The sequence below is a fragment of the Patagioenas fasciata genome, chromosome 8 (assembly GCF_037038585.1).
Source record: "Patagioenas fasciata isolate bPatFas1 chromosome 8, bPatFas1.hap1, whole genome shotgun sequence".
NCBI lineage: Eukaryota > Metazoa > Chordata > Aves > Columbiformes > Columbidae > Patagioenas > Patagioenas fasciata.
This window is the reverse complement of record NC_092527.1, coordinates 8,844,554-8,868,669: the sequence shown is the minus strand read 5'-3', so window position 1 is coordinate 8,868,669 and position 24,116 is coordinate 8,844,554. Positions and strand designations below refer to the sequence as shown.

The window sequence follows — 24,116 nt, the reverse complement described above, 5'->3', positions numbered from 1 at the left end:
ATAATGCTTCCTTAGTGGTAGAAGCTTGTTATCAGAAGAGAGATGTCCAAAATTACTCTTGCAAATGGGATTTTAAATTTAAAACTATCTTTTTGACATTATAAATATTTTGTTTTCTTGCTTTATTGAAAATGTTTCCTGTTTTCATGTGGTCTTACAGCAGTTTGTTTTTCTCCTGAACTTTTTTAATGCAGGTATGGAGCAAAAGGAAGCGCTGTAAGAATAGAGGTAGTGGTTTATACCGGAAAGGAAGGAAAAAGCTCTCAGGGGTGTCCGATTGCCAAGTGGGTAAGTTTTTATGTTACAGCAGTAAAATTGTTTTGTGTGGTTTTTAAATATCACATGACATGCAGTCCTTGATCTTAAATATAATTGATTTTTAATGAAGATCTAGTTCTTCATTTAATTCATCTACAAGTCTGTCTGAATGATGAAGCTAAGGCAATTTTTTAAAATTTAGGATGTGGTGCTATATGTTATGCTGTGGTTTGAATGAGTGTGAGAGAGAGATGCTTAATAGAGCTGACAGAAATTGCCAAATCAAGGGTAAGAAGACCCTGACAGTATCCAAAGTTGGAGTGTTAAGCGAAATATATTATTGGGAAGTGTTGAAGAAAGACAAAAAGGGGATGGTTCCTTGGGAGAGTTAAAAAACTACCCAGTACCATTTTTTAAAACGCTTCTCAGTTGTATGAACACCAGAAGAAAAGAATGTGGTGGGTGAGGAATTTCAATCTCATGCCATGGATTTAATTACTTTTTATAAGGAATCAAACTCAGTATTTCGAAATGTAAATGTTATGGTGACAGGTTTCACGAAAGTCTTGTCTCGCGTTGCTTCATAGGAGCTGGGAAATGAAGCAACACACAAGCTCCAGGAGAGAGCTTGGAATGAATTGATTGTCCTTAATCTTTGCTGAAACCACTGCAGGAGGTGAAAAGTAAACTGAGAATCTTGTAAACTGAGTTTTGGAAAACAATGAAAGAACTTAGTTGTTAATAAAAAAGTATTGCTGTATTTAGGAATTTCAGATTTGATTGAAAGAACGATGAACTGTACAGTTGGTAGACTAATGTTTGTAACTACATGATGAAAATAAGGTTATTACATATTGTACATGAATAGTAGTGCCTGCTAAACATTTACTGCTTATGTTTGGAACACTCAAAATGTGTTTTTTATACTCAATACATAAACTACTTTTCAGAAAGGAATCCCATATGTGTATGTTGCTTCAGCTCATATTTAATAACAAATCAGCATCCAAGAAATAAAGATGGTAAAACTGATCACAGAATCACAGAATCGACTGGGTTGAAAAAGACCTCGGAGATCATCAAGTCCCACCCTTGGTCCAACTTCAGTCCATTTACTAGATCATGGCGCTAAGTGCCATGTCCAATCTCCATTTAAAAACCTCCAGGGACAGTGAGTCCAGCACCTCCCTGGGCAGCCATTCCAATGCCTGACCACTCTCTCTGTAAAGAATTTATTTCTAATATCCAGCCTAAATTTCCCCTGGCAGAGTTGAAGCCCATGCCCCCTTGTCCTACTGCGAACTGCCTGGGAGAAGAGCCCAATCCCCACCTGGCTAGAACTGCCCTTCAGGTAGTTCTAGAGAGTGATGAGGTCACCTCTAAGCCTCCTCTTCTCCAGACTAAACAACCGCAGCTCCCTGAGCCTCTTCCCATGGGTCTTGTTTTCAAGTCCCTTCACCAGTCTTGTTGCTCTTCTCTGGACCCGCTCCAGCACTTCAATCTCTTTCCTGAACTGAAGGGCCCATAACTGAACACAATACTCCAGGTGTGGCCTCACCAGTGCAGAGTACAGGGAAAGGATCACTGCCCTTGTCCTGCTGACCACGCTATTTTTGATACAGGACAGGATACCGTTGGCCTTCTTGGCCACCTGGGCACGCTGTTGGCTCATGTTGAGCTTCCTGTCAATTAGTACCCCCAGGTCCCTTTCTGCCTGAATGAATGTCTATGAATGACGTTATAAACAACGAACCCCAAAATAATGGAATTATTTTTGTGTTTCAACTAAGTAAACCATTCAGTTTTAAGCGGACAGGAGTTAAAGATCTTATCTTAGAAATAGTTGTGAGCAGTTGAAAGGAAGAAGGCATTTAAAACTAACTCTTAACCTTGTTTTTTCTCTTTGCCAGTATCCAGACACTGTCTTTTATGTAAAACAGAAATGGTAGAGTTTATTGTATATCTGTGTGGCTGTAGGTGTCGAACATGTGTGGGCAATGTGACAGAGAGCACTGGGATGCACAAAGAAAAGGCTGTTTTAAGGTATGGAGACCTGCTCTCCAGTTAGATTTTTCACATTTCTATATTTAAAGTGTGTGCGAGAGGAAGCTTTAATGTTCGTTTAACTTGAGTTCCAATCTTGTTTTATGCAGCAGTGACTTTTTTGTGTGCCAGTTCAGAGCTAAAGAGGATTAATGCTTTTCCAAGTCTACCAATTGTTACAGTGTGACTGTTCAATAGAAAAGAGGGAAGGAAATAACTGAAATCTCCTGTAGACCTGTTTCATCCTGTATAAAATCCACTTTTGGGGTTGGTATTCTTAATGTGTTGCACTAACTTTTCATTGACGATGCTAATTTTGATCCTTATAACAGAACATATTTGGGGTTTGGCTACGACCAAAGAAACATAATTGTGAAATTTGTTTGAAAGCATATGGAAAAAGCTTGCCGTGCTCTCTGACAATTGCAGTCACAAGGCTCTGTCAGCTGCATGGAGACTATCACTTACTAGTTTACAGTGTACTGCGGAACAAGCTTGTTTCTGCTGTGCAGATGGACACGCTGTTGCTCTCAGGGCTCCTGAGAGACTTGCTGGTGAGAGCACCACGATGGAGCTCTGAAATTACCATTGAATGTGTTTGTTGATCATATTGAACCATTTTTCCCAATTAATTTTGCCTGTTTCCACTAGATAATTTTGTCTTAGTGATTCTTTAGAAGCATTTCTAAGTTAAAGGAAGCTTTCTAAAATACCTGTGTCCATACATACTTGTGTTAGTGACGTCATTTCATAATACTGATTCCCTCCTAAATTGCTTTTGCTTAAGCGGCCTCGAGCATGGGCCTGGTGTGTTAAACGTTTACTGAGACAGACTCCTTTCCTCAAAAGGAGCTGATGTTTTTGTCCTTAGATTTCAGGTTACCATAAATTTGCATAATCATTTCTCTTTCAGTCTTCTTTTGAGAAGAAATAAACATCTGTCTCATCTGTATATTTTGATGTGTTATATTTTAGGGTGATACTTTGTCCCTCTGGATGTGGACAAGAATGCTTCTCTTCGTTGAACCTAAATATTATAAGTAAATACCATCTGGGGTTTGAAACCTTACGATAATTGTATGTGGAAGGATTAGACTGACACCCACATGAGCTAAACTGTGCGTAGTGAAGATGAGCAGCTTGCTATTGTTCTCCCTACATGCGGCAGTGAGGAGATTGCTTGACCTCTGGGTTTTTTTGCATCAGAATTTGTATCTTGTGATTTTTTTATGTCAAAGTAGAATTAATAGAGTTTTGCCAGAGATTTCAAATGTATGGATATCGGTGTAAGAGAAAACATAACTTACCATTCTGTGACATATGTCAGGGTAAGTGTACTACTCTTTAGTTTTTTGTTTGGTTTTTTTTTGGTTTGTTTTTGTTAGTTAGTTTGGCTGGTTTTTTTGATCCAAGTTCATCATACTTCATAGTAAGTTAAAGAAAAAAAACTTTTTGAATTACTGAAATTACCAATCTGTCCTTCTTAGTAGCTCGAAAGTTTCATATTACTGTGCATACCCTATAACCAGCCAGTGATAAGTGGCTTGATTCATCTTGGTCCCATTGTTTTATCAGTGCTTTAGCTGATAATGGATGTGCCCTGTTTTGGGTGTTCTGTTATTGTTTGTTTGGTTTGGTTTTCTTTTTACCTGCCTACAGTACATCTGGTAAATTACAATTACCTCAATTTATGTGAAATGGTCTATGAATGTTTTAGTCGTTCACAAGTAACTCACTGTAGGCATCATCCTGCTGCAGTGAATTCAAAGGTATGACGTGTCACTGACCTCAGAGGATGCCAGTTTTGGGTCTTAACATTTTCTGGATTAAACCCATTTCCTTTGGGTTCTTTCTCCTGGTTTCAGTGGATGTTGGCTTGGGTCAACTAAGTTGCCTTTGCCATCTGTTGTCTTCAGTTGCAAAGTAATTTTTAAGGCTCCAGCTCCAAATACAGACGAGATAAGAAGCGATAAAGCCAGCCAGGTCTGGGCGGAGGTCCTTCTGGCCAAGATCCTGTCTCCAGCGCTGAGCAACAGCAGAAGGTGTAAGAGCCAGGGCTGTCGCCTTCCAGAAGACTCGCTTAGTTTCCAGTAATTCACAGCTCTGTGGCTTCCTGAACTTGGAGGTGGCGTATTTGTGTTCAGTTAGTTGCCTTTTATAAATCTGGCCATCTCTATTTCTTCTTTTCCTTCCTGTTCTCTTATGCTAGGAGTTGAAATGCTGGCATAATGTTTTCAGCCTTGTGCTTTATTCCCAGTAATTCCTAGCAGTTATTTTTTGCTTTTTCCGCATTGTAGAGCAGTGATTTGGCATTTTCATAGCACTTTCTATCACTGTGCCAGATTCTCATTCCTGCATGGTAATGGCCAGCTCCAAGGCCATCTCTAAAAATAGTGTTATTTTCAGCATGTGCATTAAAGATGCACATCTACAGTGAATTTTATCTACCATTTGACTGCCTGCTCAGCAGTGTGAACTCCTCCTTCTTTTGTTTGCAGATTGTACTTGTCTTCACTACTCTGAATTGCTTAGTGTCATCAACAAATGTTTTATTTACCTTTAACAAACATGCTGAAGAGCACAAGCTTCACCACAGTTCTACAGAGCTCCCATCAAAGAGATACCAGCTCTTGTTTCGTGTCTTTTCATGTGTTGTCTTTTCATTTGTCCCAAGAGATGTTAGGGATTTTTTTAAGAACCTTCACTAAGGGACCTTAGTGGATGGCTTTAGGAGATCTAGAAAGACCTGCAGTGTGACCGAGCTGTGACTTCACTTCAGAAGAGTTTATGTGATTTCTCCCCGTGCATCCCATTTTCCTGTGTGATCACTCAGATACCAGGCTAATGTGATCACTGAATCAATATATTTCTTCTAAGGTCTTTTTACAAAGTGTTATCTTCTTGGTAACCTTCAGGCCCTCTGGTATTAACGTATTGTAAATCAAGACAATCACACCCTTCGGATGTTTCCTGTAATGTTGGTTGTGTGCTAGTAGCATATATAAATAATTAAAAATAGGGATGGATTAAAAATGCATAAAAAACCCAGTTGCAAACACTTAAAAAATATAGTTAAATTTGAAATTACAGTCCTGTAGAGACCTGAATCTAATATTAGCCACTGAAACTAATCAGTTTTTAAAAAGTAATGCTTAGATAACACACTGTCATAACCAAGATTCTGTAGATCCTTGAACTGATACAAATGTGTAGTAGCTAAATGCCAGAGACTACAATTTGTTGAGTGCTGAATGAACCTTAACAACAACACATTCTTCAGCAGATGCAGAGATGATTTTTTTCAGTTTGCTAGTTCAGCTTGAGTTGAGAAAGTGGTTGAAAATGAGAACTGAAAAAGCAAGGAAACTGAGCTGTTACTCCAGCTTCTGGGCACTCTACGCATAAGTTATTGTTGGTGTTAGAAGAGATGTGTAATTTATTAAAACGAACTGACAAATGGGCAAGGTGCTTTGTGGATGATGGTTACGAATCATCTGGGATGTCAGGACCCCTTGAGCAGGAGCCGGGCACCTGCGAGCGGACTCTTCGGTGCTGATTTTCTGTATCCGCTGGGCAGGAACTCTGGTGTGGCACCGAGAGCTCTTGGGCTGTTTGGAACATGATAGAATGGGCAATTTTTGATCTGTATTTGGAAAGGACTTTGAAGTAAATTCTCCCAGACTGACTTGTCTCACAGCTACACGTTTAAGTAGAATGTGCAGCTCCGTTCTGCTTTAAATAGCTTACTGTACTTCAGACTTTGATTTCATTTATTAAACAGTCTTTATGATTAAATTATGTTCTCTATAGGAGAAGTCTCTGAGGAAATTAATTTTGGCATGTGGAGAGGTGGTTGTTGGGGTTTTTGTCCACCTTTTTGGACAACATTATATTAGAGTATCACTTTCTTGCCATAATGTTGTAATATGTTGAATTAGTGTGTTTGATGGGTACTATAGCTGTGCAGGCACTATTTTCACTGTTTGCTAGGAGGCATACCTGCTACATACAGAGTTAAAGGAGTGCATTTTGGACAAAAAATTTGTTTGTAACATTATCTAAAGTAAAGCCGTTCTTTTTAAAGTGCTGCATTGCTTTGAGATTCAAAATTATTAGAAACTTTTACATGGTTTCTGAAGTGAATAAGAGTGGTTTAATATTGTTAAATATGAAGAACTACTCAAATAATTTTAGTAGAGTAAACATGAAACAAAAAGCTACGTTAAGGTAAACAAAGTTGAGTATTATAAAAGAGCAAACATTTAAGTTGCTATTATCACTAATTTAAAAAAATGGGATTTCTGGACAAACAGTAGATTCTTATTGTCACCCATGTCATACAAAGTGCAGTTTACCATTGCCTGTGATACAACAGAAGGGGGAGTTTGAGAGAGTAAGAAGGGTAAGAGGCTGCTGGGACTTGAGACCTTAATTTTGTCCTCTCTTCAGTAGAATTGGTTGTATGATTGTAGAAGAATCACTTAACCTATATATATACTGCAGTCAGCTCATTTGTAAACAGTATAGTACTGCTTCTGGTAGCAACTTGAAAAAGGTACTTGCAGATGATTGCAGATGTCACACTTCGATGATATTCCTGTAAAATATCTGAGTAACTTCATAGTATTGTGATAACTGTTCTGTGCTAACTCTTTTGCTGTCGTCTGGTAATACTGGAGAAGAGAGAGTTCAGGGAAGTGGAACTTATTTCCATTTTAATACCTCTTAGACATGCTGAGAATAGAAGGGTATAACATTGTCCAGTAAGAAAAGAGTTTAATGTGGTTTAATGTGTGTAGGGGTGAATTAGGAAAAAGGAGGGCAGACTCATTTGTGTAGCAAACAAGAACATTCTCCTGCTTCCTGTTACACAGCATCACCTACTACAACAGCAGCAGGTTTTAACAACACCGAGCTCTCACTTTGTACTGCTGTAGATTGTTATTAGCAGAGAATCTTGTCCTGTGTAGAGAGAATTCCATACATGGATTTCACATGGCGGCCAAATCTGCAGGTTAGAAGATTTGGAGCCAAACTGTTCTAAATGAGTTGGCTATTTCAGGAAGCTATAGTGAACAACAAAGTCACGTTCTCACTTGAAAATCAGCTACTAATATCCTGCAAAGGAGATATAGCTGTGTTACTGAAGAAATTCAGAATGGGCTGGAGGGAGTATTGCAGTGAAACTACATGGGGATGAAATAAACCTAAAAAGGACCTTTTTGTTGGTTCTTTTTTTTTTTTTTTTTAAATCCAGTAATTTATAGCAGTGTATTTAATTCACAATTACAATTTTGTACTATTTTCTAGTGGTGTCTGGTTTATATCACGTTAGAGTTAACACAACTGTTCTAGTGATCCTAAATGGGAAAGTAATTTCTCATCCATGTGGTAATTCAACATCCGGTATGTAGAGCTTTTGCTGTCTGGCTCTTAGCTGCTTACATAAGTCATGTATGTGCTAATTTAGATAGACTGGCTTATGTTTAAGGACATTGAGTAATTTTTATTCACAGTGTACTTATTCCTTGTTCTAGAGCTCCTTCCAAGGGTTGAAACAGTTGCTTCAACAATCTAAAAGAAATAATTCAAGTAAGTAGAACTCAACCATTTGGACAGCTGAAGCACGTTTTATTGACGGCATAACTTTACTGATGATCAGTAAATTCAGAAATTATTTGAAACAAGTGGGAGACACTGAGGTGACAAACTGCTGGTGATGCAGGATTGTTCAGGATAACGAAGAGGAGGGATAGATACTGTGAAGAGCAGGAGGGCCTTGTGATCCAGAACAAATGGCTGCCAAAATGATAGATAAAAGTCACTTGATAAATATGAAGTTACACAAAAAGTAGAGTGTTGTTGTTCCATATCCATGGTGGTGATGCTAGGTTGAGTGTTACTTCTTGGGATAATAGTTCATGGGACATCAGCTTCAGTGTTCAGTAGTGATGGAAACAGCAAAGGACACCAGTGAGCAATAAAAACTTACTGAGGAGCAATAAGAAACCCCATCAAACGTAATTATGCAGCTGTGAGAGAACACGAGCTCAGCGCAAAGAAAAGGTAATGTTTTTTCTTTCACCTAGTCTGTAATTAAGCTTTGCCCAGGAATGTAGTGGGTGGTAAAATGTTGCATAGATTGAGGAGTGGACAAACAAACAGAAGGCAAATCCTCCCAAAGCTGGGGCAGAGCATGACTCCTGGCTGCCACCAGGCGCTGGAGAGTGCGTGGTGATTGTTGGGAAGTGTCTCTGCATCCGAGTGCCTTTGTGCTCATCCATAGGCACCTGCTGTCAGTCACCATCAGGATGAGCACAAGGCTGGACAACCCACTCCTCTGACCTCATCCTGTTCTTGTGTTAATGCTTTAATTCTTAGCAGAAACAGGTTTTGCTGTGGTCTGTTGCCATAGTAGCTCTTGTTGATTGCATTTCTGTGCCGGCTGCGGATCACTTTGGCTACTTGCTTATGTTCTCAGATTCTGCCGTTTGAGAATATCTGGGCTAGCTAATAAAATAAATTGCTTAAATTGCTGTCTTCCTTTAGATGTGCACATAAGGAGGACCTGTGGATAGCCATAGTAATGCAGAACAGATGTGGGACAGAAAGTGGTAGTGGTGGGTGCCCAACTACAGCACAGGAGGGATGTACAAAACTTGGTTTTGAAAATGATCCGGTTAAATGAACATCCTGCCCAAATCAGCAACCTACGAAGATGGTATTCGGGGTTTTGTGTGTCCAAATATGTATATGCATCAGAAAGCTATTTGGAAGGAGGTGTGTCCCATTTCAGTTTTTCCTTTTGTGCCAGATGGGGTTCTCTTAGCGAAGAGATGAGGGGTGGACAGCGTGTCACTTCATGCCCAGTTACTGCGAGTGCAGAGCAGGGCTGGAGGGTAGTGGTCAGACATCATCGTGAGGGAGTTTGTCAGGCTGTCGCTTCCCAGAAGTGCTGTGTTGCAGCTGGAACAGATTATTTGTTGTTAATGTGGGAATCTTTTGATGAATTCTTAGTACTGATGACAGCCAGTGCTTGCTAAAATGAGTTCAGGGATAATCTGGCCCTACACGCCTACAAAAAGATGACCATATGACGTTTAAGAGTTACATAATACTGTACAAACTTATTCCAAGTCTGTTTTGTTGATTGTATTATTTTTCTATGTGAGTCACTGGGAAGTCATGTTATTTTGCATGGAAAAGTAATTGCAGGGGAAAAGTTTTTATATTCCAAATTTAAAAGCCTGGCTTTAAATTTCCACCACTTAACAAATGTTTAATTTCTCCTTCCTTTTAAATGCATTAGGGACCAAAATTAAACAAATTGAAGTATTATTTACTTTATCACTGGTGTTAACTGCATCACAGAAATTATTAGTAGTACCAATAACTTTTGACACAATATTTGCCAGTTGTTTTGTGCATTGGTCACAGTCTGAGGAAGCATTTAGGCACTTGCTCTATTTGTTACATATTTAACTTAATATTTGGCATCTAAGTGTTTCATAGTTAATTCCCAGTGTACTTATTGTTTATGTTTGCAGACTTCCAGTAGCAAACAAATACACATTTTGAATTATTGCACTAAGAATTGATTAATAATTTGCATTATTACCATATTCTCAGTGGCTGTGGCAGTATAGTAATTCCATTTGCCTTACTGGGGAGGACACTGTGTCAAATGCACACTGAAAATAATAAAGTGAACTCAACTGTAGACTGCGATTTTATATATGCTACTCTTCCTGTTGACATGGTTAAGACGGTGTTGCTCTTGTATGAATTTAACAAGCGTGATGTTTCCATAAAGGAAATGAGGGGACAATTGATTAAAATACTGTATGGTTTGGGAATGTTTTAAGGGTGAAGAGATCTTGGAACCATCCCCAGTAATTTCAAGCTTCAGAAACTGGAATAGAAATAAATAAACTGGAGACAGCTAAAGAATAATTCAATAAAAGATTGGTCAACTAAAGCCTTACTAGATCTGTTACATAGAAAACCAGTAAGAAATCTGTAAGCACATCAGGGAAAATCTTTGTAAGTGATACACAGCTTGTAGACATATTTCTGGATTGTACTAATTACTTAGATAACCACAAGTTTGGTACCTAGCTTTAATGCATTTTTTTGGTTGTCTTACAATGCAACTCCATTTCAGATTGTGAAAAAAATAATATGGGAATAGAACTGTCTAGATTATTTTCTTTTTTTTTTTTTTTCCTTTAGTTCAGTGGTATATTGCACTATTCCACACTGTGTTAGTCTGTGTTTTATGGATAAGGTTGACAAAGATTGTTTTGTATATCATACAGTTTAATAAAAAACTTCAGCGCTCTGTGAAGGACTTCAATGTAGGTTGTCTAGGGATGTGTTCTGAAGAATCTCATTGCTTCCTTCACTAAGGAACATGGTTTATTTTCATTACTTTCTTCTAATTGTACTTAGTGAGATGGGGACCATTGTATGACACGAAACTCTGGTAACCATCCTAACCCAGGTATACATGTGCTTTTGCAATGTGCTTTTATGTACCTATGTTCTGTGTTTTTGGCAGTATGTTTTCAGTATTACTCTTGAGGTAACTGTTAGGTTTGCAGTGAATCTGTTGTCTCAGGATTATTTCCTCCTAGTGGTTATTTTCCTCTTCATCCATATCTTCTTTATTGTTTGTGTAGAACACCTAGAATATTCCTCCTCCTGTAAAAATGTACTGCTGTTTCTTCTACAGGTAACAAGGCAACGCAAAATTGTGTTCAACACCACAGATGAGCGTGTGATGCTGTTCCCGTCTTGCTTGCTGACAGACACTCTCTGGGCAGCAGCATTGCATATTTCTCCAGACCTTTTGTATCCTGGAGAAAAGTAATACATTGTGTTTCCTGTGCTTTTTTAAGAATAAACAACGTTATTCTTCCAGGTGATACGAAGAAGTAGCGATGAGGAGAAGTTGCTGTGCTTGGTACGTCAGCGTGCAGGACATCACTGTCAAACTGCCGTCATTGTGATTCTCATCCTGGCCTGGGAAGGGATCCCTCATCTTCTGGCTGACACGCTGTACAAAGAACTGACGCAGAGTCTCCGAAAATACGGCTGTCCCACCAGCCGTAGGTGTGCATTAAATGAAGAGTAAGTTACTTCAATAGTACGTCATCTTTGTGTTGCTTTTTGAATGTTCTGCAAGAAATAACTTGAGAATTCAATAGTTTGGATAACACAGTAAATGGAAGAAAGCTCATTTAAAACTACAAACCACTAGGTGTCATTTCAGTATAAAATGTAGCTCCTGGCTTTTCCTAGATAGCAGTGCTGGGGTAGCAATGAACTTCTCTCCTGGCTTTGCACACGCTCCTCAAAGACAGTCAGTGTGCCCTTTGCACGTTGTGCAAAATTACTGCTGAGGAGGTGATAACATGACTTTTCTAAATGAATGAGAGATTGCATGCTCAAAATTAGGATCATCGTCTCTATGCCTCTGAGAGGAATTGGATCGGCTAGATGATAGATTGCAACTGAGGCTCTGCAGCCGTGCTGCCTTTGTGCTGATTTTTGCATAGCCCGCATTTAACAGGCCACAATTGCCGTACAGTGACCTGAATCTATTGCTTGTGCTCTTAACTGAGTAAGTTGTTCCACTTGGAAAGTCAGATCGATTTGCAGCTAATGGTACTGCCACATGTAACAAAATAATTATTAGATTTAGGGATAACCGTCAATAGCAGTGGTATTTTTTTGAACAGAAATTTTATCCAAGTCAGAAGGCAGAGTAGCTGAGGTATATTTATGTAGCTCTGAGAGTCATGTATTTCCCAGCGTGGGACTTTGGAGAGTTCACACTGCCTTTATGAGGGGAAAAGAGTCCTCTACACATGAATATGGTCAAACTGTTTATTTTATAAATTCCTCTGTTAGCCTATGTATTATAAAAGAAATAGCAAATAGCAATGACCTAAAAAAAAAAAAAAGCTGCATTGTTGGCTGGCTTGATGTGTCTTTATTTCCATTCGTAGTCGTACTTGTGCATGTCAAGGACTTGATCCAGAAACTTGTGGAGCATCATTCTCATTTGGCTGTTCGTGGAGTATGTATTTCAATGGCTGTAAATTTGCCAGAAGCAAAAACCCCAGGAAATTTAGGCTTCTCACAGATGACCCTAAGCAAGTAAGCTATTTTCTTTCCTCTAAATTCTTATTCCAATGTTTTTTGCAGAACTAGAAATGGAATCTATGGATATCCACCTCTTCTCTCACCATTGTATGCATAGCTTATCACACAGGCACCCAACTGAATGTTTTGTAAGTGTAGTGGTTACAATTTTTCCACTGTATGAAAACTCAGTGTTGTTTACTGTATAGTTACATACCCTAAAATTATCCTTAAATGCTTTTATGTATGTGTATTTAGCTTCACCGTGTAACTCTGTGTGAAATGCTAATTTTTTTATAATTATGTAAAATACAGCTAAAGGTTTTTCTAAGCACCAAGCGTGCACCTCAGAGATTCAGTACTTTTGCCTTGTCATAGGAATTCTGTATTAGGTTGTTGCAAAAGTAATTGCAGTTTTGGACTGTGAATTTTAAATCATTATAACTCAAACACAACTTTAACCAGAATAGGAAGCGCTACAATCAACACGGTTTTGCCATTGAGAGTGCTTGAAGGAATTAATACACTAAAATTGGATGCAGTGAAATGATACTGTAATTGCTGTTTGTGAGTGTTAGTGACGATGTGAAGCTGAGATAGCACAGGAAATACAGTGAATGGATTATGTGAAGTAATAAACCTCTAAAAACAAAACACACAAAACCCAGGTTTTTTTTAATGCTGGAAATGTTTTCATGAAGAAGGAATGAAGGTGGTGTAAACGGGTAACTGCTGCCTGATGAACATATAATCCTCAGGGTAACTCAAAAGTGCCTATGAGAAACACTTTCTTCTTGGAAGAGGGATGTGTCACTTGATTCACTGGAGCTAAATATTCCTCCCAAGTCCCACTTTTTTCCTGAAATAGTTGGTGAAGCATCTTTTATGCTTATACGCGTGAATGCAAACCCCTTAATGTCCTCACAGTTGTGCTGTCCACTCACATTGTGTATGTTCATAAACTTCTTTAGGGCTTGAAGTGGGGACTGCTGCCTCAGCGGGGCGGGGCACACAGCCCGTCTCGCTGAGTGTACAACTAAGGCAGAACAGCTGAAAACAGCTCTGCTTGCCTCAAATGTCTCAAGAAGGAATTTGGTTTATAAATTTTCAGTGTATATAAAATGTGTTTATATTCCTTCATTTTAGGAATCCTCTTCTCCTTTGTCCTTTTCCATTCTCCATGATCCTGTGTTTTTTACGTTCTCCCTGTGCATAATGCTCTGTACACAGAGCATTCTGTACACGTATTTTCTCTGTAGGTTTCTAATGGTTTTAATAGCATTAGCTCGGGAACCAACAAAGGTGACACTTTTCCTGTGTACTGTCTAATGAAATATCAGGCTGTGCCAGGGCTCTTGCAAGACAGCTCAGATAGATCTGTTTTTGATCAGAATGTGTTCAGTTATTTTAAAAGCTCTTTGGGTTCAGCAGCTGAGAGGGGCTGAGGGTTGGAGCAGGTGGGTGCTCCCTAACTGGCTGTGCCTGCAGGGGAAGCACCAGCACCCTCAGGATACTGCTGTGCAAAAACCTCAGACTCCAGGTGACAGGCAGGTTGTCAGGGTGCCTGAAAGAACTGAAATTACTGGTAAATAATTTTCCTCTTTGGTTTTGTCATTTATTTTTCTAGCAGATCCTTCTTTTAGCTAAATATTGGATATTGATGATTTTGCAGATGTCATAAAGCTAGGAGGTAGAGCCAATTAAGATGATAGTTGGTAGTTGGAAGTCTAGAAAGATTTGGATCATTTGAGGCACAGGATGGAGTAAGACGAGGTTAATGGTGTAATATCCCTGGGTAAGAATAGTACGTAGGATAGATAATTAAGGATGCGTTATCTTCAGTGCAGTTCAGAAAAACTTGTGGTAGTTATTGGCAGTTAATAAACTGGCCGTAGTATGAATTAAAAATAACAGTACCTTTTTGTAATGTAATACCACATTGAAAAATGTGAACATATTCTTATATGTCCATATACATTAGTGTTTACAATATATGGTGATAAGTGTTGGGGGTGTTTTTCAAACAAAATAAGCTGTTATTTGTTGCCACCACACTGCATGCAAATCTGAAGCTGCAGTTGTCTCTCAAAGCCTTGCCCTTGGAGGAAAACAAAGTAGGGAATATGTCACCACTATAAAATATAGAGGTAGACTTTCTTAGCTTCGCTGACATGTCGGGCATCTCTAAGCTGGATTAACTGCTTCTAAAGCAAACTACAGTACTCTGAATGTTGGTTGTCTTTCTCTGCAGGAGGAACTTCTTGAAAACAATTTGCAAACTTTAGCTACGGATGTGGCTCCAGTTTATAAGAAGCTTGCTCCTGAAGCCTTCCAGAACCAGGTAGGTCTGTGCCATTCCGTGGGTGTAGCTGTTGTTCCCAACAGGCAGCGATTTGAACACAAGATGAAACCCCAGAGTGTGTTCATGGGCAGAAGCTGCAGACCTGCAGATGTGGTGAATCCCCTTGCTTACTTAGAGCAGTTACTTTGTTAGGCTGGTTTTAAAATATTGCGCCTTTTGTATTTCAACCGATGCTTAGGTTGTGCCCTGGGCTGCTCATGTGTTAAAGGCTTAGAGCTAATACTCTAAACAAAATGTCTTTATTATTTACAGACATTTGGCCTCTGGCTGGGCTGATTATCTAGCTGACATCCAGTCATGAGTGTTGCATGTTTCGTAGAGCAAATACGTGCTTTCCAGTCATTCTTAATGGCTGCATTTATTCCATCACAAGCGCAGTGATAGCCCGTGGGGTTCACAGTCGCTCGCTTTCAGTCCCAAGTACCTGTAGTTTATTTTACTTTTAGGTGGAGAACGAGCACATGGGCCCAGACTGCCGGCTGGGCTGCAGGGACGGACGGCCCTTCTCTGGGGTGACTGCTTGCATTGACTTCTGTGCCCACGCCCATAAGGACACGCACAACATGCACAATGGCAGCACGGTGGTACGTACACAGCATTTTCCCGTTTACACTGTTTGTTGTTGTACTCTGTGTTTTAAAATGCTCCTCGATTTAGTGGGTACATTTGCATGAGGTTTTTTAAGGTATTATGAAATTAACCACATGTTGCCCTTTATAAATTCCCACATTATTTGCATATTTTTATGGCTAGTCTAGAGAGGACGTAAGTTCATCACATTACAGAACAGATCAAGAAAAGGTCTGGAGTGGTCTTTCTACAAAATTGCTTGCTTCTTTTGAGACACCCCGGCCCTTTGGAAAGGACTGGCCATAGGACAGATAAGCTGTTCACAGTAGAAGTTTGATGTTCAGAGCCGAATAATTATCTACCCAAGGAGCTGTAGACACTTCTGTAGAGGAAGAGGTAAACCAAATGGATTCATTATTAATTTATGTCCCCCAGGCTCAGTTCTCATCAAATTCACTTTCTCTTGCTCTGTGCACTTAACCAGGCTTCTTGTTAGTATAGTTACTAGTCAGAGAGTATGATATCATGGTGCAGTCAGGTGACTATTATTTTAATATCTCCGTATGAAAAGAAAGCCCACAGATGTTAGGGTTTGTGTGTGGTGGTTGTACCAAAAATCTTGCTGGGTTGCTGGTGGGAAAATCATTTGGGAATTAGTTAAGTGATCTTTTAGAAATTGAGACCATAGTCTTGAAGACAGACAATCTCAAATGAGAAAAGATAAAATAAAACTGACAATCTGGTTTTTTAGTATTTGGAGCACAACAGTGCTCCGAATAGGGAGGATGACTTCTTGTACCTCAGTGGAGGTAACGCACAATAATTATCAAAGGATACGTATCTGGGGAAGAAAAACTTAGAATATCTGCGCACTCTAGAAACTGTCTTTTAAAAAAAACTGGAAACGAAAATTGAATTATGTTGCTGTGATTCAATAAAATGTTGCATTTGCACATATACTTAACATTTGTATGTGACAAATGAAATTACTGGAACAATTGTTTATAATCTTAGTTCTGTGCTTTTGTGTTGGGCAAATGTCTGTTAGTTTAAAGTATGGAAGCAGGTCTGGGAGTTCACCAGGAATGCCACTCCCGAATGGATGGATATGTTTGGCTAGCATTATGACCAACCACATGGTATACTTTTAAATGAAATTTAATTTAGGCGTTCTGAAAATACTAACATTTTGTTAAGTGCTACATTGCCTTTTAACTTAAAGACAAAATGGAAACTGAGCCTGCTACTCATTCTGCCATACTCATCCCAGAAAAGTCGTATGTTACGGCTGGAGAGACAACTAGACCTCTTGTTGAGGAACAGTTCTACGAATGTATTTATCTGTAATCTGAAGCTGCAGTTACATCAGGTGATTATCTTGCTGGTGTTGATTCTTTATTTTTGTGAATTGTATATGGTGTGTTTGCAAGGAATTCCAAATCCAAGTAGCATGGGAAACTGCGTCCTGTGCATAGGTCTGAACTTATCCTTGTCTTTCTATCAAGTTCTGCCCAATTTCCCAAGTCTTGCAGAACATTATCAAATCATTCTAACTGCTGAAAACTATGGTTTGGAATCTGACCTTCATCAGATAGCTCACTCATACTGATAACTATTGAATACCTGATATTCTCTTTGTTTAGATTTGATATCTCATTATTTTAATATATAATACTTGTTAATCTGTCTAGAGACAGTGTTACAGTGGTACTGATTGGAAGCCTAAAGCAAAAAATGTTGTTTTGCAGACAGGTGATAGAACGTTCTGGGCCTTCTTCAGTCGTAGTCAGTTTGATCAAAATTAGGGCTGTTAATTTTGGTTTATAACTGAATCTGGTAATAACGTAAGAAAACTGGTGGTAAGAACACAAATTACTACGTGTGGTTCTGGCATCTGTCTGGTCACCTCCTGCCTTCTCATCTAGTTCCAGAAGCTGCTTTGGCTACCTGCTTAGTTTAAAATACATGATGATTTCTTATAAATCACTGGTATTAACGGCGGAGGAGTAATTTACATAATTATGACTTATTTTGCCTGTAAAATGTACTATGTGCAAGTAATACATCTAACTGAGGTGACAGATGATTGTTTTCTGAGAATGTGGCAATAAACAGAAAAGAATGATTTGCACTGCCTTACAAACCTCAAACCGCCATAACTTTTTTACTATGTTTCTGCTGTATTTTGTTTATTTGATTTTTTTTTTTTTATGGTAGTCAGACCTTACAGACTGTACACAATGTACTTGTCATCTTGTACCTCATCAGTGTTAGTAAGATTTCTTCCCTTCCCCCTTATTCTGACATTAAATATATAAAATCTGAAGTTCCTCTAGACTAAAAAGGTAAAAATAAATGCTTTCGAAGATGGTCTATCTTTTGAGCTGCCAATAACAATTTCCTTGCTCTGTCCCTGCCAGAATTTCTGAAGAGCATTCTTGTTTGTTTCTGGGTATACATGTTTTTAGAATCAGCTGCATTATTTGTACATGCCTCTGAAAATAAATGAGGCTGTTATTTTTGTTAGCAGTGGGGGGAAGAAGTCTTGAAAATGTCTTTTGTAGATACAGGATAGAATAGTACACCTGAATTTATACAAATGGAGAATTGCCATGGGAGGTTTGATTTGCTGAACGTCTTTTCTGGCTAGCAGAATCATGCCCTGAATTTAGCAGAGCTGCTTTTTGGTAGAAAAGGTAAAAATAAAAATGAATATTCCATGTTTGCTCTGTAGTAGAATGAAAATACCGGGCAGTTCTACAGAGGTGTAAACTAATGTGTTTACCTGAAAGGAGCAGAAGTAAATTCTGCCTACAAATTGAGACTTTAAGAACCTTTAAGTCAGTAAATACACCATCCATTTTTACTCAGAGTCTATTGTTATCTTTCAACATTCTCCAAAGGGCCATTGTGTATGTTCCAGCTGTGGAGTTAGGGTGCCGTGTTCCTTTTGGACACGAAGCTAGACCCTAAATGAGCAACGCACAGATAAAAGCTTTGTAGTTATTAATGGAGGCTATGACATGTAAGTATTTTTGTTTATTGCATTAGCTGCAAACAATCACATTCTTCTTACCTGTGTGAATCTGTTTAAATCACTGACGTGTATGTGGAGTTTTACAGTGACTGGAGCAAAATGGTTCATTAAGACTTCGCTAGTTCTGCTGCGCGTATGTGGGTGTTTCATCCTGGGGGTGATGTTGCCCTTTTTGTTGAGGTTGAGGTAGGAGAGAGAGCAGCTGCAATTATGTGTAATCACTGGTGCCACAGAGTCTGTAGCAGGCACTGTGACAGAAGGGGAGAAAGATAAATCTGTGCTTCAAGGGCAGCTACAATATAAAATTTATTATTGGCAGCAGGACTAAGTAGTGTCAGTCAGCAATCCATCAGCAAACTGTTCCTGATTTATTAAAAAAAAATTTAATCTTCTGCTTTTTAAATAACTTAATGTATTTCTGTAGTTGTAGCTCATCAAGTCATTATGTGTATGTCCAGTCTTTGCAATAAATGACAGAATGTCTCTGAATGGTTAGACCAAGTTCAGACCCGTGCCTGCAGCTTGCTCTGGGAGCCACAGAACTACTGCATGCTTAAATTGCTGGTTCAGGTTATAGGAGAAAAGACAAACCCCACAGGGCTGTAAAGGAAGGATTTTTCTCACTGTTCGTTGTATTGTGAAAATGGAGAAGCATCAGAAGTTGGCTGTAGTAACGTGCAAGCTCCCAGCCCGTGGTGTGTGCACCGTGGCCACGTTAGAGCGAGCGGCACAGAAACACTGCCGCTGACACTACCATGTGTGGGAAATACCTTTGGGGTTCCCTGCTCTGACTCATAGGCTTAAGCACACTGATTCAGGCTGTAAGAGGCCCATAAAACGACATGGTTTGTCTCGGGGGTAAGGGAGAAGCAAGGTGATTTATGTGGGTGAGCAGGGATGCAGCAGCACCTTGGGGTCCCCGCTGGCACCTGCTGCTTTGTTTCTGCAAGGGGAAGTGCAGGAAGTGTGATTCCATCTTTCACATTTACAAAGGCTGGTTGATGGCTGCTGCGCTGCAACCGGGATTTAAAACATCTACTCTTCGGACAACAGTGGAAAAAGCTCCATCATTTCTACATGTGAAGTTCAAGAGGACAAAGAGTCCAGCAGCGATGCGCTGGGAGCTGCATGGCTGCAGATGGAGGGAACTGCATTGAGTTCATTGGTGCATTTTAAGTTGGGGAAACAAAAGCTTTACAAATATGCAAGATTTACCATGACATCACTAAACCCAGAATAGGTAATGGCTTTGATCACCAGGCATGCTGGAAACCTAAACAAACCACTTGGCCAATATTTTCTTTGGCTTTTGAGCATCCTGGATGATTTAGCTGCACTCTCTAGAAAAAAAATCTGTAGTGCAGCTTCATGGTGTAAATGGGATTTAGCAGAGTCCATGATTTTCTCCTGTTGAGGTTTAATTTTGGTCAGTTTGCAGCACAGTATCAGTACCAGAGGAAAACATTGCTTCTAAGGTCTCAGGGATAGCTTCTCTTTACGTTTCTTAATAGAATATTTTGCACAGGTTTGAATATTAGAGTGGCTTTTGAAACAAATGCTTTTCCTTTGGAAGATTCAGCTGTAAATTGCTGGTTTATCTCTAGGGCCTTAACTGGTAACTGGTTTCCCCGTAACATTAACTTCTCAGTTATCCACTTGCAATTGTGTCCTTCCTTTTACATTAAAATATGTTACGAGGGACACCAACCTTGTAATTTTACATACAGTCAGTTTGTTGTCATGGTATTTGGGCTGTAGGTTTTCAGGCTTTTAACATAATTTTTAATATACATGAATTTTTAATTTTTATGTATTTTAAGTCAATATCTAATATATTTTATGTGTTGGATTTGACTATACTATCAACATAGTTCTGCCAGTGTACTGCAGCCCACATCATCTTTAGTTCTTCAAGACTGTTCTTCGGCTTTCATGTTGTAAGGAGGGTGTTGGCTTTGTGAGAGTGACAAATAGTCATTTTTGCTTTAAAAAAAGTTGCCTTTCAGCCAATATGAGCTTTGATTTTTGTTTCTGCTTGTATGCTCTCCCTGGGCCAAGCATTGTGAAATGTAGGTAATCTACCTTTGCCTAATTGTAAGTCAAACAAAAGATGATTAATACATTTTTAAAAGTAAACACCTTTATGGAAAAGAATAAATGCACAGGATCAGTTTTCTGTGAAAGTTTTTGGTGAAATGCATGAAACTTTAGAACTGAAAGTTGGATGGGGGTCTAGAACGTGGATTGAATCTTCAGGATTTGGAGTTTTCAGACTAGTGCATGGGTGGGACAAGTGAGAATCGCAGAGTTTCACATGAGAACAAGTGGGAGCGAGGCCCCTCCATGCTTATTTAATTACTGCTTTTGTTTTTAATTGAGAAGGGGAGAATGTACTGGGCTTTCTAAGAAAGTGAGTCATATGGAATTGTGCTCTTTTTCTCCCCTCTTTCACCTTCCTGAACAGCTGTGAATCTGCTGGCAAGTTTCAACCAGATTTCACTGAACTTTGCAGAAACTGAATTGTCTTTGGAGACTTTAACCTCTTGTTCCAAATGGTGACATTTCACTGCTGAGCAGGGGAGAAAGGTCCAGGTTGGCTGCTCCGTGGAGGAGATGCTAGGGTCTGGTAGCATGGAAGGGACCGGGGACAAGAGTGCTGGGGTTGGGTGCGGGAGCGTGGGGACGGAGGAGTCTGTAGGAGGGAACCAGGCGTCATTCGCTGCTCATGGAACAACTTGTTGTTTTTTCTAAATCTTCCTCATAGTCCAAAGGCTGCCCCGTGGAGGTAAGTCCGCATGGAGCAAGCATAGCTGTAAACGCTACTCATCAGCTTCTAATGGCCCCTTCACTTTGCCTTCTTCAGAGCTGTTCTCTCGAGCCTTTCAAAGAGCCACCTGAAAAGCTCTTCTCCTTTGTCTGTGCCCCTCAAATTTCTTCCTCTTGCTGTTCTGCTACTCTCAAGCTTTGCATATAGCTATTTATACAGCCCTAACCACCACCTTATTGATTTAGGATTTTTAGTTTGTGATTCTGTAATTTTATTATTCTGGAAATAACTGTGTGATGCCTTTATGTGAAAGCTGTGCTATAAAATAAAAAAAAAAAGTTTGGTTGTTCCCCCCTCCCCCCCCCCCCCCCCCCCCAAATTATAATATTCTTCTCCCCTGGAATGTTAGGCATGGTGACAAAATTCTGGGAAATTGGATTCGTTGTTTGTGACAGGCATCATATCAGCCTACACAATGATGGAATGATAACGTGTCCATTTAGGGAGTATCATCTCATCCTTGGATGGCGCTCAAATCCCTGTATGTGTGTATTTAGTAGCTCCATGTGGAACAGCAGTTTAAGCCGTGAAGGCACATGTGTGTTGCTGTGGAAAGCAGTAGTCTCTTAGGAAGCTATATTCAATAAAGCTATAAATGGTGTGACTGTTTGTGCACTTGCTCATACATGTAAAACTGTCACCATCCCTTGGAAAGCACCAACTGAAACCAGCAAGCACACTACTGGCTTTGGTGCTTCTTGTAAAGAGAAGGGCTAACATTAATTATTAATAATTAGTAGTCCTGCAGAGGTTCAGCAGTGATTCAGAAAAATTATTTTAATAAAACTGTTGCAATAAATTGGGATATCTATCCACGTTTCTGATGTGCCCTTATCAAACTGGATCTAACCAGCGTTCTCCTCTTTGCTCCTCTACCTCACAACACAATTCAGTAAGAGAAAGGAGGTCAGTGGCCTGAGATAAACCAAACATGTGCTGGATCTCCTGGCTTCATTGCAGCGGGCACTCAGAGCTGGCAGGGGTGACAATTTCAGCAAGTGGATATCAAGAGAGAGGGAGGGAGCTAGAGCTGGGATTTGTTGAAAACACAGAGCAGAATGAGTAACTGTTTGGTTTTTTTTTTCATTTGCCAGACGAAACAAAAAAGAAAACCAGTTCCATCTCATAGAAACTTTTTGTTCAATGAAAATTCTCGTTTTTCATATTTTTTAGTCCTTAAGAATTAATTTGAACATCACATATGTATAAGACCTCCCCTTCTGAATGCTTAGGAATCTACAGTATGTTTTCAGCTCAGATTATTTACCAAGGTTGGCAGACATTTGTGCATAGTGTGAGTTGAGCCAAAGTTCGTTTTCCTGGCCAGGACATGCACCTTGGTCTTCAAGTACCAGTGATTTTTCTGCATCATCGTAAAACAAACTGAACATTTGTCTGATGTTTCCGTATGAAAGACCCCTAGTATTGAGGCCATCAAATATGAGAAAGCAATGAAGTCTGGGATGACTGCTTAAATATTTAATAATATTTGTATTTTCTGTTGGTGGTTGTATTTGTAAATGTTTGTGTCCTTGCCAGGTCTGTACGTTAACGAAGGAAGACAACCGGAGAGTGGGTGTGATCCCAAGTGATGAACAGCTCCATGTGTTACCTCTGTACAAAATTTCACAAACAGATGAATTTGGCACAGAAGAGGGACTGGAAGCCAAGATAAAAGCCGGAGCCATACAGGTGCTCACAGCTTTTCCCAGAGAAGTGCGAATGTTAGCGGAGCCTCTCAGAGCTACAAAGAAAAAGAAACCAGACACGAGGAGGACCCCAACTGAAAAGCAGCCATTGATAGATAAAAAATACTCAACGCCAGTAAAGCTGAAAACTGAAGCCCCAGAAAATCTCGGCAACACTTTGCATTGTTTAGGTGAGTGGTGCTTTTATTAAATTCTGCCCGTCTCCTCTGATACTGTGCTGCCTCTTACCCCTTGGAGGGGAAGGAAAAGCTCCTTACTGCTCAATTTGATAAAATGGTTGTATATTCTGCATTTTAGGGCCTAATAAGCAAGTTGTTGTAGTCAGTATTGTCTCTTGGCACAGGAAAAAAAAACAGGTGATCACCCAAAAATAAGTTTGTGGTGATGTGTTAGCACCAGTGGAATATTTCCAAGTTCCTTTATTCTAATAAATTGTGCCAGTAGGATCATCTTGAAATACTGTTGTAGGAATGTTTATCTAAATAACAGACATGAATGTTATAATTTTGAATTTATTTAATGAGCCACATTCCAGACACACGTAGTAGATTTGAGTGGAGGAATAGTAGTTAAGTGTATTTAGAAGAGCTGGGAAGTTGTTCTGGAACGCTGAAATAGTTACAAACTGCCTACCTGTGTGTGACATTGGAGTTATAAACAGGCATGGCTTCGGTATCTGAAAACCAGGCCTTTAACAAGAATTGTGCCATGTGCTTTGGAACACAGAAGGTTACTTCTTAAACATGCAAAAATAATAAAATAACTGTGTAAACAAGCCAACTTATGTCATTTGTCTGAAGCATTTTGGTAAAGTAATTTAAAAGGTCTGCTGATAAAAATAAGTAAGTCCCAGAATGAGGAAGAAATACTTTTATGAGTGAGGAAGTTGTTCACAGATGGAAAAGTAAGAATGTCAATAGAAATATTTAGTTTCTCTCATAAAAGTGCAGTTTTTGTCATTAGAGTTTTGCCAGTAGAATCCCCCAGAATAGATGTCACTACTAATCCCCACATGTGCTGGTGGCACAGATCGCTGTGCTTGGCCACGGGAACAATGTGGAAGAGGCTTCACCCACCGGGCGGCAGCGGCCGAGAACGTTCAGGTTTGCAAAGGTCAAGGTGTTGTGCTGCGTGGGAGAGAAACAACTCGAAGCATTTCTG

At 39.5% G+C, this 24,116-nt stretch overlaps 1 protein-coding gene across 6 annotated transcripts in view; it reads left to right on the top strand.

Annotated features, from left to right (window-relative positions):
• The window catches only part of TET1 (tet methylcytosine dioxygenase 1), a 72,047-nt gene that overhangs the window by 35,302 nt on the left and 12,629 nt on the right, over positions 1–24,116 (top strand). For 3 of the 6 annotated variants that reach the window (XM_071811648.1, XM_071811645.1, XM_071811646.1), the window contains 7 exons: positions 195–288; positions 11,225–11,433; positions 12,315–12,465; positions 14,702–14,791; positions 15,259–15,396; positions 16,605–16,751; positions 22,786–23,125. In XM_071811648.1, coding sequence (XP_071667749.1) covers positions 195–288; positions 11,225–11,433; positions 12,315–12,465; positions 14,702–14,791; positions 15,259–15,396; positions 16,605–16,751; positions 22,786–23,125 — 1,169 coding nt within the window. The remainder of the gene's footprint in view (positions 1–194; positions 289–11,224; positions 11,434–12,314; positions 12,466–14,701; positions 14,792–15,258; positions 15,397–16,604; positions 16,752–22,785; positions 23,126–24,116) is intronic. The other 3 variants (XM_071811649.1, XM_065843517.2, XM_071811647.1) reach the window with 2 other exon arrangements.